General features: G+C 41.6%; 1 protein-coding gene across 1 annotated transcript in view; it reads right to left on the bottom strand.

The window, feature by feature from the left end:
- The window catches only part of nrxn2b (neurexin 2b), a 655677-nt gene that overhangs the window by 20003 nt on the left and 619657 nt on the right, over positions 1 to 16017 (bottom strand). The window contains exon 16 of the mRNA XM_085400466.1: positions 10983 to 11072. Coding sequence (XP_085256592.1) covers positions 10983 to 11072 — 90 coding nt within the window. The remainder of the gene's footprint in view (positions 1 to 10982; positions 11073 to 16017) is intronic.

Genomic DNA, 16017 nt, shown 5'->3' with positions numbered 1-16017 from the left:
CAAAATGCATCTCATTTGCCCTGAGATGGAATATATTAGAACAATGCTGGGTCTATGTCATTGACCTCCAATGCACATGAGCTGCACAATGATAAAGTATCTCTGCCAGAGGAAAAACCATCACCCTGCTTTGCCATCTAAAGGAGGAAAATGAGATTCTCATTGGAAGAAAATGTTTAATTCAGCAGGGGCTGTTCCTCTCTGTGGTCATTACCATTCATCTGGATGGATAGATGGATGAAGAGAGGACAAAGTCAACCGTTTAACCAGGGTCCAATACTAATGTGTCACCAGGTCTTGTGGTGTAGGGGCAGAGTGGGGGCAGTCTGAAAGGTATAATTTTTCTCCCTGTATTTTCTCCAACTGACATCCGTTTAGATTTTATTTTATTCCCCTCCTCCCCCTCCGACAGGCATGCATCCCTACTGTGCCTGCTTATCCCCAACACTCAGACTGACGCAATCTTTGACCCCTAGTGAGACTCACATGGACATCGGGGAATATTCAGGTTAGAGGAAAACTGTTGGAAGGATGTGGGTTAAAAACAGTCCTTATGAGGTAATTACTCAGAGGAGAAGGATGGGAGAAGCTAAAGAGGTTTTTTATGGATTAATCAATCCCTGTAAGGAAAGAGAGAGTGTGTTTGATCGTGAAAGGGATACTGCGCTAATGTGTGCATTTGGGAGTGAAATATTGACTCAGTAGACATGGTGGGCTACGAATCTTGGGCCTGAAGGGAGTGTGTTTATGAATGTGGTTGCGTGTGTGCATGTACGCACATTTATTACGTCTTGTGCAGGTATGGGAGATTACTCCTCAGCGCTTCTGCTGGCACTCCTGCTCAAGTAATCTTCTCACAGTGACTTCCCTGCATGTGATTCAATTAAATAACAAATGCTCTGAATAACTTTCTGAATGCTTGTTTCATGGTTTCAATCAGACTGTAAGCTGGTGACAACTTTCTTCTCATCAGACGCTGGGGACAGGTCCAGGTCCCATTTGCTTTCAATTAGGAGAGCTGAGAGGGTTCTTCACCACTATAATTATAATTTACTCTTCATCTATATGGGTGTGTTGACCTGTTTATAAGATTCAGGTGTGCGGGAATATCAGAGGAATTATGTCAATGAATGCTTGCGTTGGTACGTAAATGTAAAACTGCATGTTTAATCTACGTGTGTACGTAGACTCTACAGAAGTGCTGAAGACATAAATCTGTTTCCTCGATGAGGGCCATTACACATGTCAGCCTATTATCAGATCATTAGACCAAGGTCCCACAAGGGACTAGGCTCCTGTCCCCTAACTCTATAATAATGAGACTTAATGTCTGGCATATGCGCTGTTGACATAATATCTGACTCTTATTCTATTATATCATTACTTAGCATGTTTAGTGTGGGAGTGATGCTGCAATAAATAGAACAGGAAAGGATGAACAGACTGTTAAACTACGAACATCAGCCGGGAAAATACAGGAGAAAATACATGCACGTGTATACACAAAGATTCACTTTAAACACACACACACACACACACACGCTTGCACTAAAATTTTAGCCCCCTTAATTAACCCCACCCCGCACACGTTCACAAATCAGCCCAGAAGGTCTCCATTGTAAACATCTTCACTTGGACTGAAAGGGTCATAGAGTGTGGACAAGTTGAAGACATGGTGTTTTTCTATTGTGTGTGGTGTGAAACTCCAAGTCACAAGATGGTCTGTTCAGATAGGACAATTTACTCCGCAGGAGCTAAGTGTAATGGTGGCAGAGTTACACTCTGAGCCAGTGACACAGTCATAAGTAAGCTATATTGACAAGCAGCTTATGATTATGATGTAGAGTAAGGAGGATTATTAATACCTCCTAGAGTCACTGCACATGCATTCATGTATCATACATATTTCTTAAAATGTCCAAGCATCCGTTGGGTGACCTATTTAATGCCTCTCTTTGTGAAAGAAAAAAAAAAGCCTCGAGCACATGAGAGTACTGTGGCCATTTATGTGCTCATCCCATATGAGACAAAGAAAGCCAAGAAGAAAGGTGCCCTCTAGACTAGATGAAGGGAAATCAGTGTTTGTTTTCGTAGCTGTCTGCTCAGGATGAGACTCTAACAAGGCCTGATGAAGTTATTGTTTCAGGGTCTGCCGGGTCAAATCAAAAGTGACATGTGGTTTTAGAACCAATTTTGGCGGCAGGCGTAAGTGGGGCGGGGTGGAGGCGAGGAAAGATAGAAAGAGAAGCCTCTGCAATGACATGCAATCATGGTGCTTAATATGACAGAGCTGGCTGTGGCGCTGCTGCAGAGAAGAGGGTGTGTGTGCATGTATATAATAACTTATGAAATGTGTCAGTGAAATGACCTTTATGTGTGTGATAGTTGGCCTTTTCAAGTAGTGTCTATTTCCTCAACATTTATTTACATACACCTCTCCCTCTGTGTGTGTGCTTGTGTGTATTAGGCAGCAGCACAGCACACATGGGTTACACATCGATGAGGCTCTGTTTCACCAATTTCAGTGTGTATGGATGTGTTTTGCCTCTCTCCACAGGAATTTTAAGGTGATGGGCATTTAATGGGCAGAGACGATGGAAGCAGCTGGATAGGGGTGGCTGTAGGGTGGGGTGGTGGCGTTAGAGGGGCTAAATGGATTGGGGTGTGTATGTGCGTGTTTGTGTGTTGGGACGAGGGGCTGACAGCCAGCCTTTCATTATAATGGGCATCCGCAGCCATACACAAAGCCTTAATTAACTGCAATGCAGAGACCAGAATGGTCAGACTTCTGTAATCAGCTACTGCAGAGACTGAGCGGAGTTCATACATCTATCCCTCTATCTGTTTATATACCCATATGTCTGAAAATAATTAAAGATTTTAAAGTGTGAGAATTACGAGCAAAAATAATAAACGGCTATGCATATTCAAACATGAGTGCACTGTATATACATTTAGCGACAAAGATGTCTCTAAATGTAATGGATGCTAATGGACGCTAACATGTTGATGTTAAGTAGGAAAAATGCTTTGCCTGACAGACACGTCCCAATATATTCCCATTCTAAAATGCTAAACTTCACAGCATTAAAAAGCTACAGCCTAACAGGTGTAGGCTATTTAACTGTACCTCTCAACAATGTTTGTAGTGTTGGTGCTTTTTAAAGCATTTTTATTGAAATTAAAGTCCAACACGTTTGTCCTTCAGTTTTGTTAGTGAATCGCTAGTATTAACATGTTAGCTAACACTAATAAACTACATGTGCCATTTCAGTTCTCCAAAATCTGAATGTTAAAATCCAGTCCAAATTGGATGTACAGTCTCTGGTTTGCTAGCATGCTAGCTATTGGTAGATAACAGGAAACAAGGTATAGCTGAAGGTGAAAGACTGTCTCAAACCATTATGTATTATTTCATGCCCGATTATACTGCTAAACTTCACAGCCTGGAATAAGGATTAAAATTCTTAGAACACATCGAAGGCAACAGGGTATTCATCTGATAATTGTGATCTCAGGCAAAAATGATGGACCAACAAACACTGTCTAATGAGCCACCCTACCAGGATGGCTAAAAGCACACATTACTATTAAAGCTACAGTCGTTCAGTACCAATTGAACATGGAAATTGATTTTAATGATCAGTTTTCGCACCACCAGAGCAGAAAAATCTGCACAACCATCCATCTTCTTCAGCTATGTTCAACCTGATATCTACAAATAGCTGCCAAGGTAGTCTTAGCTACGTAGCTTTATGTGCAGCTATAAAAAAAAGCTTTATTTCTTGTAAATGCAGATGGTGCCTTATTAAGAAATGCAAACTGAGAGAGCAGACCAGTTTGGGCCTGTTTTTAGCGTATTCTCTCAGTGTCACTCTGAGAGACAAAACAACATCATTTTATGGAACGATGAGATGTAATTCTTTCCTTCACTACATACCTATATTTAGCGTAAATAATGGCCCTTAGGTTTAAATCCATAGGCTATGTATTTAATGAACAAATAGGGGAATACAGACTACAGACATGTTGCATACCAACAAAAAAGCTGTTGGTGATGAAATGATATGGATAGAAATATGCTGGAAAGCAACATGATCTAGGAGCCTTATGATAGCAGTTACATACATACAATATATATATCGTATACCGTATAGGTATATCGTGATTACATGCGAATCCCAAGGCAGTTAGCCATTGAGATTGTTGAGATGTGTATATCTTTTTTCCCCATTTCTAAGGATACTGTAACTAGAAATGATGCATCTTGGAAAACCTCTTCCAGTTCTTCAGCATCATTAGCATCCTAGCAGCAGCTCTCTAAACAGGTGATTGGGGTAAGAAAAGGTGGGAACAACTCTTTCTAAAGGTATTATAAGCAACAATCACAACCCCCTTCATCCTGTCTTAGCTGATAGGTAATCAATATGACAGGAGATGCGGACTCCCTGCTATAGTACACTTTACCCCAGCCTGCAATATTATCACAGGGCTTTTCCTCAGCAGTGTCTTCAAACAAAGCATATATATTTTAATAAAACAAAAAGAAATGCTTGAAGTAAATTAGCATTATAAAAATCCATACATGTATAATTTACTTTCTTATAATGCTGGCCACAGTGAAACTCCTGAGTAATCTACCCAAGCCTGGAGAAAAAGAGATGATAAAGACAGGTTGGACAGAGTCTTGGAGAATAGGGACATAAGAGATGACAGAAGCGAGGGAGGATGACAGACGAGGAGGACAGAGAAAGAGCAAGTGTGCATGAGGACCGAATGTCAAAGAGACAGAGCGAGGGCATGAAGGGTGGGGATAGAGAGAGTGCATGACAGGCTCGATAAAAAGAACAAGAGGAATGATGCAGTTAAAGAGTGGCTGCAGAGACAGACATACAGTAACACACAAGAGTAAGACGGTAAGAAGCAAGCAGAAGGGAGAGTAAGTCATGTAGTGAGATGAAAGGCAAAAGGAAAGGGGGAAAAAAGAAGAAGAAGAAAGTGCAGTGAAGTGCTTACTATGGATATTAAATGATCACGGGAAGCACTAGTGAGTCACCTCCAGCTTTGCACCCTGATTTTCAAGTATAGCCACTTAATCACATGGTTAACTTAGTTATAACAGGGTTTTATATCTACCTTCCTTGACTAATGCCAAAGCTTCCTGCTGTGTGTATCCCCACAAACCTGCTGTTTGACCACAGAAGGTGCTCATAAAGAGGACGTAGGGATACATTAACACAGAGGTGGTGAGAATACTAAAATAAAATACCCAGCTGTCAAAAACAACATTGTAAAAACGGACCTAAGAATTGTAAAATTTTGTGATTAGTGATAGATGGTGTTAAATTTGTCTTTCTTTAGTTATAATATGGTAAAAATGATTGAACTGACACTTTTATATTCCTAATACATGGCTAAATACAAAGTCGGTGGTGAAAAGAAATTCCCAGAAAAAAAGCCAACTGGTCCGAAAACAGTCCATTTCACACAGCGATTCTATGTGCACACTGACTCTAAGACTGGGTGCAGTGGACCTCAGCGTCTTTACTTCAGTAAGAACTAAAAATAACACACTGAAATGATAACCAAACATCTATTCAAGAAGATTTTTGCAATAGCTACAAACACCGTTAATATCTTGCATGAAAAGTATAAATGTATCCTCTTTGTGTGCCTGAAGATATAATGCAGCACCTGATTGCACATTTTAAATCTTTTATATGGGCACTAGTTTCACCGCAGTCTGAGTTCTCTTTGATAAAGATTACCTCTTTGACCAAAAGTAAAATGCTCTGAAGCTGTAAAAGCACATTTCTACCTTCAGTCTTCCTCAACTAGAGAGAAATGGCTTGTCACAGACGAGCTGTGGTCAGTAATTACTATCTATGTTGAGCCAAACTAGGGAGTGGGCTGGTTTTAGGCCACGCTTGAATTGCTATTGCACAGATTGCTTGTCGGAGGCAGAAAAATAATGGTTGCATGTCTGTTGCAACCCTCAAAATGTATGTGGCGAGGAGGGGAGGGGACGGCGGCCTGGCGCTGTGTTCTAGCCAGGTTTAGCCCTTCCTCTGCCTGTGGACCTGAAGCAGGAGGGAGGCACCCGGAGAGTGAAAGGAGTGGATGGTGGTAAAGGATGATCTAAGTGTATATGAGGGGATATGAAAAGCACTGCAGCTGGAGAGAGCAGTATCTCTCTCCCACCACCGTCATCATTACGCCTCTCTCATCCTCCTTCTACTCCTGTTATCTCACAGAGAGGAGGCATGCCATATGGTTGCAAGAAGCTTCTATTCCGAATGTTTTCTCTTGCAGGGTGGGAGGGATGGCCCAGAATTCACCTCTGTCAATGCGCTCCTTTTTGACGTGCAGGGTGCAAACTTGGACCGTTAGCGTGCAGAGTCTGTATTTGTTTCTGCGCACAAATCCTTCATGCGCCTGCAGAATTTAGAGTATCCGTATCAACAAACATGAACTCCCCCATTTTCATTTTCTTCTGCAAAGAAAAAAGGATAGGAAAGGATAAAGTCGAAGAAGGCAGGAGCACAATGGGGGCGGGGTGGGATGCTGACAAAGTCGATTATGAAGCGTTCCCAAGTTATCTCCTTGGTGCACAGCTCTCCTTGGTAATTAAGAACGTTTTGCTTTTTTACTCCCCAGAAGTTGGGTTGGTTCGGGTAGAACACTATGAATTAATTGTGTTTGACAATGGCGATGAGGGGCCAAATGCAGCATGAAGATAGACAGAAAGTCTTGGGAGGCAGAGTGAAGCTCTGAGGTCCTTGAAGGAAGCTCTGGGCAGTGAGACTGTGACGGTGCAGTGAAGTACTCTGGAGACAGTAGATTGGATGTAATCAGATGTGGCTCTATATCTGATCCTACATCTGTATGTGGATCTTAAACAAGTGATACTGTCGAGGGAGAGACAAAGAGAGATAGCACAGTGGTTAGCTGGGTACAATTTTCCTTCTTCCTGTTCTCTCCAGCTGTGACTGTACTGCTTTTAGGCCATTTCATGGTAGGGGACCATGAAATAACAGTAAAGAGTCCCTTATTTCAGACTAAAGAGACGTGTTCTCGCTGCCACTTCTCTTCTCATGAGCAAGCACGTTAAAATTCATTCCGTCTCCCCCTACTTCTCTCAGATATGGCTGTAATAGTGCAGCGAGATCAAATGAGAAAACAACATAGTAACTCTGCGGGATGCAAAGCTTATGATGGAGTTACTGAAAGACAGCCTCATATGGATTTACTCTCAATTGACTGCTGCCAGATGTGAGAAAATCTCTGAAATGAAGCTGGGATCATGAATAGCAGCCCTGGACCAATGCCTGGCCTGGAGATTTGATTTGGGCTTTGGCACCACACCAAGCGGAGGGCACTTGATTGCTTTCACTTTGGGAATTGGGGCGCTCGCACCAAACCATTAAACACTGAACGTTAAACCTAGTTCTAGCGTTTTAGCCTGCAGAGACCTGCTATCCTAGTATTCCTCCCTTCTTCTACTCCCTGCACTTGTGTAGCTCAACTCCAGGCTTGATTGTCAGGCTGCCGGGGAGCTCTAGAGGGATAGAGTTGTTGCCAGAAGAAGATGTTCCAATTCCTCTGGGAGCTTTTTTCGCTTTGCTTCCTTCCTTTTCGCATCTGTTAAAGTGAACACCTACGGGAAATTGATTCTTGCCGGTTATTTGTACTGTTTATTTTCTAGTGGAGCTCCCTGATGAGATGTGGAAGCCGCAACACATATTTATTGTTTCTAGCAAAAACCCCCCCCCCAAAAAACGGAGAATACTTGCCAAGTATTTTTCTTTTTTTGGGTAAGGTTGGCATTGGTGGTCAGAGGAAAAAGGAGGAGGATAAGAAGGGAGAGTGAGGGTTAGGATAGGCAGACAGAGAGGAGAAAACTTGGGATGACAGACCCATCACAAGAAGAAGAATAAGGGGACACATGTGAGGAAGTTTTGTCCCGGCTAGAGCTGTTGCAAACTTTTGGGACTTGGGATTTTTCCCCTCCACTGGGTCTCTGTAATGGCTGCCGTTTTGGATTTAGTCAGCAGGCACCGAGTTGGCCAGAGATGCTAACTCTGATCTGCCTCACACACAGTTGGGGAGATGGGATAAAGGCTTCAGAATGAGATGTAGTGAGACAGTGCAGCGGCACAGCCCAGCTCTCCTTTAGGACACTTCTGGCTCCAGTGATTTCCATTATATCCCGGTGTGACTAAAATACTGATTTGTGATAGCGAATGCGGGCGATTAGCTCTCTTATTTTTACTTCTGTCCACATATTAAGGTAATAACGCGTTGAGATTTGTACTTATAAGATCTGAAAGATGTGGAGGTTTTCCATGCTTGGTGAGTTTTACAGAATTGATGAAACACTAAAGGCACTTGAAGAGGAGACCCACGGGGCTGATTGTTTTCCTCACTCTGGTCAAGAACCCTGAAACATGTAAAGACCCTCTGAGGCGCTGATGTAAGAAAAATCACTGGACACCAGAGACCATAAACCCCATATTGGCAACACAGCCTGGACCATTACAGGCCATCCATTTCAGAATGAATGATCCCGGCTGTTTGCCACACACACGCACACACACGAACCAGTGTGTAAGTCTTGTTCAAGTATACCACTCACCCTGCATAGCAAATACACACAGAAGGATACATTAAAATACATCAATCTCTTTAGGAGTGAAAACAATAAATGTTAAAGGGACCTTCATTTATTTTTGCTTAGACACATTTTGTTGAAATGACCCAGAGCAGCTGTGTCACTGCTGAATTTGGCCTTCAGTCATTTGCTGTGTTTTAACCCTCTGAGTTTTGCTTTACATCAAGATGGGGACAACGGGAAGATGTTGCCACTTGGAGATTTGTGTCTTTTAGCAGGAGTTAGAACATTGTTAGCTTCGTATTTAGTTCTTGTCCCGAACGACTGCCGTAACCTGTCCAAGTTCTTCCAGATACCAGCATCCAGGGCAAATTATGTTCAAAGATTAAGCATCGTTTATAACACGGTTATAACTGAGGGCTCTCTGAATTTTGTCACCAGCGGGGCAAAGCTGGGAAATCAGTCAGATCGTTTCAATTTAAGAACGCGGACGACGTAGCAGCGAGAGAAGCCCCCAGCGATTAGTGTGGGTGGAGTTTGATTTGCTGTTAGGTGGTTAGATTCTGCTTAGAGGTTTCTTAGCTTAAATCTCTCTCCATGTCCTTATCAAAGCAACAAACAGCTTTAACCCTTTGAGCTTAGCAATGTCCTCTAATCCCCATTCATTATCTAATCTAGTTACAAACAGCATCTTCCAGAGCCACTTTTCCTCTTCAGTCCGTGACGTGTGTAAGACGTTCCTTTAATGAATCCCATAATATTAACAAATAAAAGACCTTGCAGATTTTTACCCCCCAAAATGCACCCAAAAATGATCAAAGCCTGCACTTGAGATTTAATGGGTGTTTATTTGTTTATTTCTCCTGCCTACTTTCTGCAAAAGCTCTCATCAAAATGATTGGATACAGGCTCATATCAAACTATAGAAGAAAGAGAATAATAGATTCAGTTTAATGCTCAGTCTCTTTAGAGTTTCATAGCATGCACAAATCATTTCATAAGTGGGTAAGTCATTTTTTATTGATCCACTTTTTCATTCAACTTTCATCTCCCAAGCCTCTTTAATTCTGATTTGTGTCCTAACTACCCTCAGCAAAAGTGCATTCCCCGGCATGTCAGAGGAGAGCACAGAAGTCAGTTTTCCTCGAACTAGAAATGAATGCAAGGATTGTTTTGTTTCCATGAAATAAATATGCAAGCACTTCATTTATCTTGTTTGTCTGTCACATGAATACTTCATTTAGCTCTCGCAGACAAATTTCATCTTCTGAATTCATGCGTGCATGTTTTATCGTTCACAATTCCATTTCAGGAACCCCCCTAAAGGTATCTGGCCTCAAAAGCTTAATTCATGATAATTGCAATACATCTCTTATGCAAATAGTGAAGCTATTGCAGATGTTACTGTAAAGTCTTAGATTCTTATCCTTGTACTGTTTTTTTTAATAGTTTGCTAGAGTTCTGTGTGCGCTAGTTACCAATAAAAAAAGTTGTCTTTGAAGTAGAAACTCAACTTCTTCTTCTTTCTTTCTTTTTAAAAAAATAAGAATCAACCACCTTCAGCAGCACAAACACGCGGCACAAGACAGAGAGGTTGGGACATTCAGCACTCAAAGGGTTAAAGAATTGTCACTTTCATGGCATCGCATTACAAACTTGTGGCTCAAGTTCTGTGTAACGTTGGGCGAGAAATGGAGCCCACACGCTGAACAAACACAACAGTCCCTTTAACTTTTAGTGACTTTCATGGGGATTCTTTTCCTTGAGGATAGTCATTCTTTTCTTTTTGCTCTGTTTTCATGAGTGATTAGTCAGTACAAGTTCACATTCAGCCAACAAAAGACACATGAAAGAAGCAAACGGATTCACTAGGTTGTTTACATGTGGTCAGGTTATTACGGGGTTATGTTGGGTTATTCGGGAGTTATTTCTCTGAAGAGATGCAGCCCCAGTTTAAGGTGCTTTGGATAAGGTCCTTTTTATATCTCCAAATCAATATTTCAGAGGAACGAAAACTTATAGAAGGTAATTGTTTTTTGGAATGACAATTTTTTGTCACAGTGAACAGCTTTAACTGACAACTAGATATAAAACTGAGAGGAAAAGAAAATATCTTCTGACAATACCTCATTTGCAGCGTGGCTTCCCATCACTGGAGATAAAGAAAAACTTCAAAAGAATTAGCTAATTATATATCAGTCAGTCATTTGCAGGCTTTTAAAGTCTGCACTGGGTTATAATGGACCCACAGTCGTGTGAAAAAGCCAGATCGTATTCACCCTTGATGCTTGGCACTGCACCTCTTCCAGAGTGGTGGTTAACGGTAGGTTAGGCAGTTAGATCATTAGTGGAGTTAAAGGGATTTTATTACCTTTGTCGAGTAGCCACTCGTCAACTACCCGACCAAGTCGGTATGGGATTCTTTGTCTAGCAATAGCCAGGCGCTCATTATCAAAGTTCCCTTTAAGAAATTTGGAGAAGACAAATTAAGAAAAGGTTACACAAATCTGGAAGTTGAAAGGTTAGAGGTTAGAAGGGCAACATGGCAAATGTTTAGCAAGTTATGTACTTTAAATCAGCTTTAGTTAGGACAGGAAGAACTTGTGGATGTGTTTTCGGGCTGGTTTGTTTGGTTAGACAAGTTAACAGCATTCTAGTTACCTTGAATTTTAAATGATTTTTTTAAATGCACTAACAAGTTAAACAGATTTATGAATTATTTAGATATAGTATGATTACATTTGTGGAAGTGCTAAATTATAATAGCTGTCACAGAGTCACAGAATCAGCAGTCAGTAAACAACACAGTTATTACAGTATGAAATAATAAAGCAGAAAAAAAGATTTCCCATTGTTATTTCACATGAGCATGACATAATCACAGAGAATTAAAACACATTTCATGGTTGTTCCAAGGAAGACATATTTAAGTTCCTGCCGCACACAAAGCATTGCTGATGAGCAAACCTCCACCTGTGGAGCATCACTTCACTTTACATCCAGTTACTCCACTCTGACTAAAGAGAAAAAAGATTTAGTGAAACTGTCAGCACTGAGTTTTTCTCAGGTTTTTTTCTTCCTTCTTATGCATTAATGGAGCACTTCTCAGTGGCACTTGGCAATTAGCATCACTTCATCAACGTGTCAAAGAAGTTTCATTGCTGTTGTGCAAACTTATTATCCCTCACTTCACTTCAATCAACCTCGGGGTCATACGCTGTACCTCTTATAGCACTGTCAACAGAGACAGAGCTGGAATTAGGGAAGACGAGGGCTGATGTGACCAGACTTGGGGTTTTAATAAAATCTAATGCGGTGGTAAAGTCAGAGGATTAATTAGGAGTTTTATGTACGTCAAACAGCAGCCTTTGTCAAAAACCTGAGAGCTATGCTAGCTAAAATGAGGTCAGGGAATCCCCTGGTGTCCTAGCAGAGGGATAAAGTTCTGCGAGTGGTACCAAAAAATGAGAATCACGAAAGTGTATGTATATATATATATGTATATATATATATATATATATATATATATATATATATGGATGTAGTATATACACCAACATATAAAATATATGACATGTAGGAATGTGTCCAAAATGCATTACTTGCTACAGTCTGAGGGGGGAAAAAAGAGTGGACATAGATTGAATTGGAGTTCATAGCAGGATACTGACAGGAGATGCTGATGGAATTATCTGCAGAGAGATGAGTCAGGGATTCAGGGAAGGTTTGGGAACAGTGTCTAAACGGTAAACACTCTAAGCTTAGAGTGCTACATCCTGCATCCTCACAAGTATACACTGATTTTGCCCCAACTCCCCCCTTAGCACCACCCTCTGTGGTGCCGCAATGATCTAAAATAGACCACCTCTCAGTTCTGCAGTACCTACATCTACTCCCCAGGGGTCTCTCTACCCACACCTGCCTCTGTAGAAATGGCTCACATAAGCAAGAGGAGATGCGTTTCCACGTGTGCATACTGTATATGAAGGGAAACAGTTGTTTGTGTGTGGGGCAGAGGGCCGAAAGATAATGAAATCTGAACAGAGAAAACGCACGGAGAAGGAAGAAGCCTGGGATAAATGATAGCTGGCACACTGATGACGAAAATAGGAATTTTGTCTGGAATTTTGATCTTTTTAGTGACTTGAGACCCTCAAGTCATGAACCTGATCTATTTAAGCAGGTTAACATTTGGACCATCTGTGTTTTCTTTCTGAAACTGAAATTAGTCTAAATTGAAAGGAAACGCTCATGCAGCAATTACACGCACTTAAGATTATCCAGGCACAGCTCTGACTTCTGGAAAACCAGTACGGCAATTAGAGTGCACATACAACCCTGGTTTTAGAAATGACACGGCCACTCTGTTGCAATCACTGAATTAGAGAAGGAGAGACAGATGCCGCTGGCAGCAGACAGGGACGAGGGGAAGATGGGACAAATGAGAGGGGTGTGGTGGTGATGGTGGGGGTTGCAGAAAAACGGCAAAATCAAAATAATAACAGAGCGAAAGCAAAATTGTGGGAGGCAGAAGTCCTTAGTGAGATGAATCAATTGTGTGCATGCGTGTTCTCCTCCTACTGCCACATCTGCCATCTCATCCACAAACCCTGACTAAATCTCCTCCCTCCTCTAACTTTCACTTCTGAATCAGCCACTTCCAGCAACACAATCCAATACAAGATCCCTTTTACCAGCCAAATAATTTGTGGATAATGATCATCCACCGGTACTTCTCCCTCTAGTGGCAGGCTTCTTCAAAAATGGGTTCACCCTCCTCATCTTCTGTGTCCTCTCCATGAAAATGTTCCTTTCCTTTCTTGTTTCCATCATTCTTTCTCTAATCCCTTTCCTTTGTCTTACTCACTTATCCATTTCCTCGTGCTTGCTCCTTTCCATCTAACTGCTCTTCTTCTCTGCTTGTCCTTCCCTTATTATCAAACAATCCTTCAGCCACACTTGGCGCTGTCCTTTTTCTCACCTCCCCTTGCCAAAACTAATTTTGATGTCTTTGTTTGCTAATAACTTCCATGCCCTATTCTTCCCTTGCACCTATATCCCTTCTTTTCATCTCCCGTTTCCCTCGTTCTTTATAAATTCTTCCTCAGCTACTATTTTTCTGTTCTTTCTCCTTCTATTCGCTATGCACAGCTGTCATTTCTTGTCCATCCAAGCTCACCGTTACTTCTCCCCTTTTCTCACATATCTCTCACTTGCCCCGTTAATCCCCTGCCTTTGTTTTGTTTTATTTACCTTCACTCAATTTTACCTCTGTATTCTTCATCTCCCCACGACGCAGCAAGTTTATTACTAGGATATTAGATGTAGTACACAGGCACTTCCACACAGTCTAAGTGTGTGGCAGGCAAAGTAATAAATGCTCAGAGTGTAGAGTGTGTACTGTATGTAAATGTGTGTATCCTTCCCTGGTGATCAGGAGTGAGTGACAACATCCTCATCAGCAACCAAAGACAGCAGAGAAATCAACAAGGAGGCTTCTTACCTAACCACTTGAAACAAAAACAAAAAAAGAGGGACAAGAGGAAAAAAACAGGATCTGATGGAAACCACAACAAAGAAAATTTGACTATAAATTTAATTTTAGCAAAACATATGTGCAGTGGCAAGGGAAAAAGTGGCACAACGTCCTGTTGGACAGGTTTTTTTTAATGTCCTCTACACTGCAATTTCTAAAACCCAAATTCCTCTGTGTCCTGCTTGTGTGTTTGCATCTGTTTGTATTCGGATCCTTAGAGAAATAAGTCATTCTGTGTGAAACAGTGACGCTTCTCCCTTCTCGCTCCTCGCTCCTACCAGCTGAAGCCTGCTCTGCATAAGAATGGGGAGGGGGGGATAGAGTAAACAGCTGGGCCCTTCTCCTCTCCTTCTCCACTATTATCGCGCTCACTCCATTCCCAGGACTGTTCTCTTCGCTTGATATGAAAGATGGAGGAACAATGCTCTCGTACCTGGTGCTCAAGTAAAATCTGATATACAAGAGAGGGAGAGAGTGATAAACTAGTAAACGAATCAGTGGTTCTATTACTTTGAGGGATGTATTTTTTTTCCTTTTATAGCCAATGTTCACCAATGGAAAGCAGTGTATCAGATATACGGAAATATTCCCTTAAAGGGTCCACACACTTATGCAAGGAATACAGTTTGACAATATAATAGCCCTGATGCATCATGAAAGTCTTTGATGCACTCAAAGACTTTCATGATGCATCATGATCTTTGTTCATACTAGGACCAGAAGTGAGGCTCTATGAATGGATTTGTTATTGTTGACTTCTATGTTAAATAATAATGTTTAGCAGACACAGCTCTGCGCTTTATGTCAAATATGAGCCTAAGCCTATACTTCATGCTTCTTCATGTCCCTGAAACACCGCTGCTGAGGACAGACACGTGTCTGTCCTCAGCCACCTGGAGCATTGGCGGGATTAAAAGCTATGATCAGACTGGTTTTGGGTAGGTATCACAGCTGTGTTGCTAGGGGCAAGGCAAAGGCACGCTGATTAACTGGCACCCTGGGGAGACACAAAGCAAGGTAGGGGAGGCAGGGGACCTGCACAGCATGCCAGGAGTGCAGAGTGTGTCTGAGAGTGTCGGAGATTTGGATGTTTTGATAATCCAGCATATGAATCACACACTGTGTCTTTGCGTATCAGTACAAACGTCCATGTCTGTGTGATTACATGCGATTGTGTTTGTAGCAACTCTCCAAGGAGCCAACTGCATATCATGTAGCTCTGCAGGCAGCCAGATGCCCTTGTACAGGACACCCACATTGGAAATCCATCCATAAGAATGGAGATTACATTGGAGACGATTGGCCAGCAGCCATCCCGCTCTTCCTCCTCTCACAGAAACCTCTCTCCATCAAACTCGCCTCATTCTGCTTTTCATTTGGTAACTTTAGATGGATTGCTCTCTTATCCACTGGGTGTTTTCGAGAGCAGATTGGCATAGGAAACCACAGCCTTATGTAATGTAACCTCGTGCTACTAGATGCATCTCTTGTGTTGTTCTTAAATACTTGCTCCTGTTTTTTTTTTTCTTTTGTTCGGTTCTTTTATTAACAAATGTGATCAAATTGTGATTTTATAGCAATTCCAACAGGTGTTTGGGAAAGATGGCAAGTGATGCCAGTGCAGAGTCAAATTTCAGTCTATTTTTCTGGGAGATGATGTTAAAGAGTCAAAAATTGACAAAATTGACACGATAAGATGGCAGTTTTGGATCTGTTTTTTTCTCCTCCATCTTTTTTTTAAACCAGAGACTGCAGACGAGTTTTGTCTCTTCATGTGAAACGCGAGGGAAAAGAAAGCGATTTACCTACCCACCATGCTCTTTTGTTCAATGTAAATACATCAGCCACCATTCACGTCTGCGTGCATCTC

This window comes from Rhamphochromis longiceps, linkage group LG3 (assembly GCF_057381845.1).
Source record: "Rhamphochromis longiceps isolate RC_006_pf linkage group LG3, R_longiceps_female_GT1.1, whole genome shotgun sequence".
NCBI classification, from domain to species: domain Eukaryota; kingdom Metazoa; phylum Chordata; class Actinopteri; order Cichliformes; family Cichlidae; genus Rhamphochromis; species Rhamphochromis longiceps.
The sequence above is the reverse complement of the archived record's forward strand: the minus strand, read 5'-3'. Positions and strand labels throughout refer to the sequence as shown.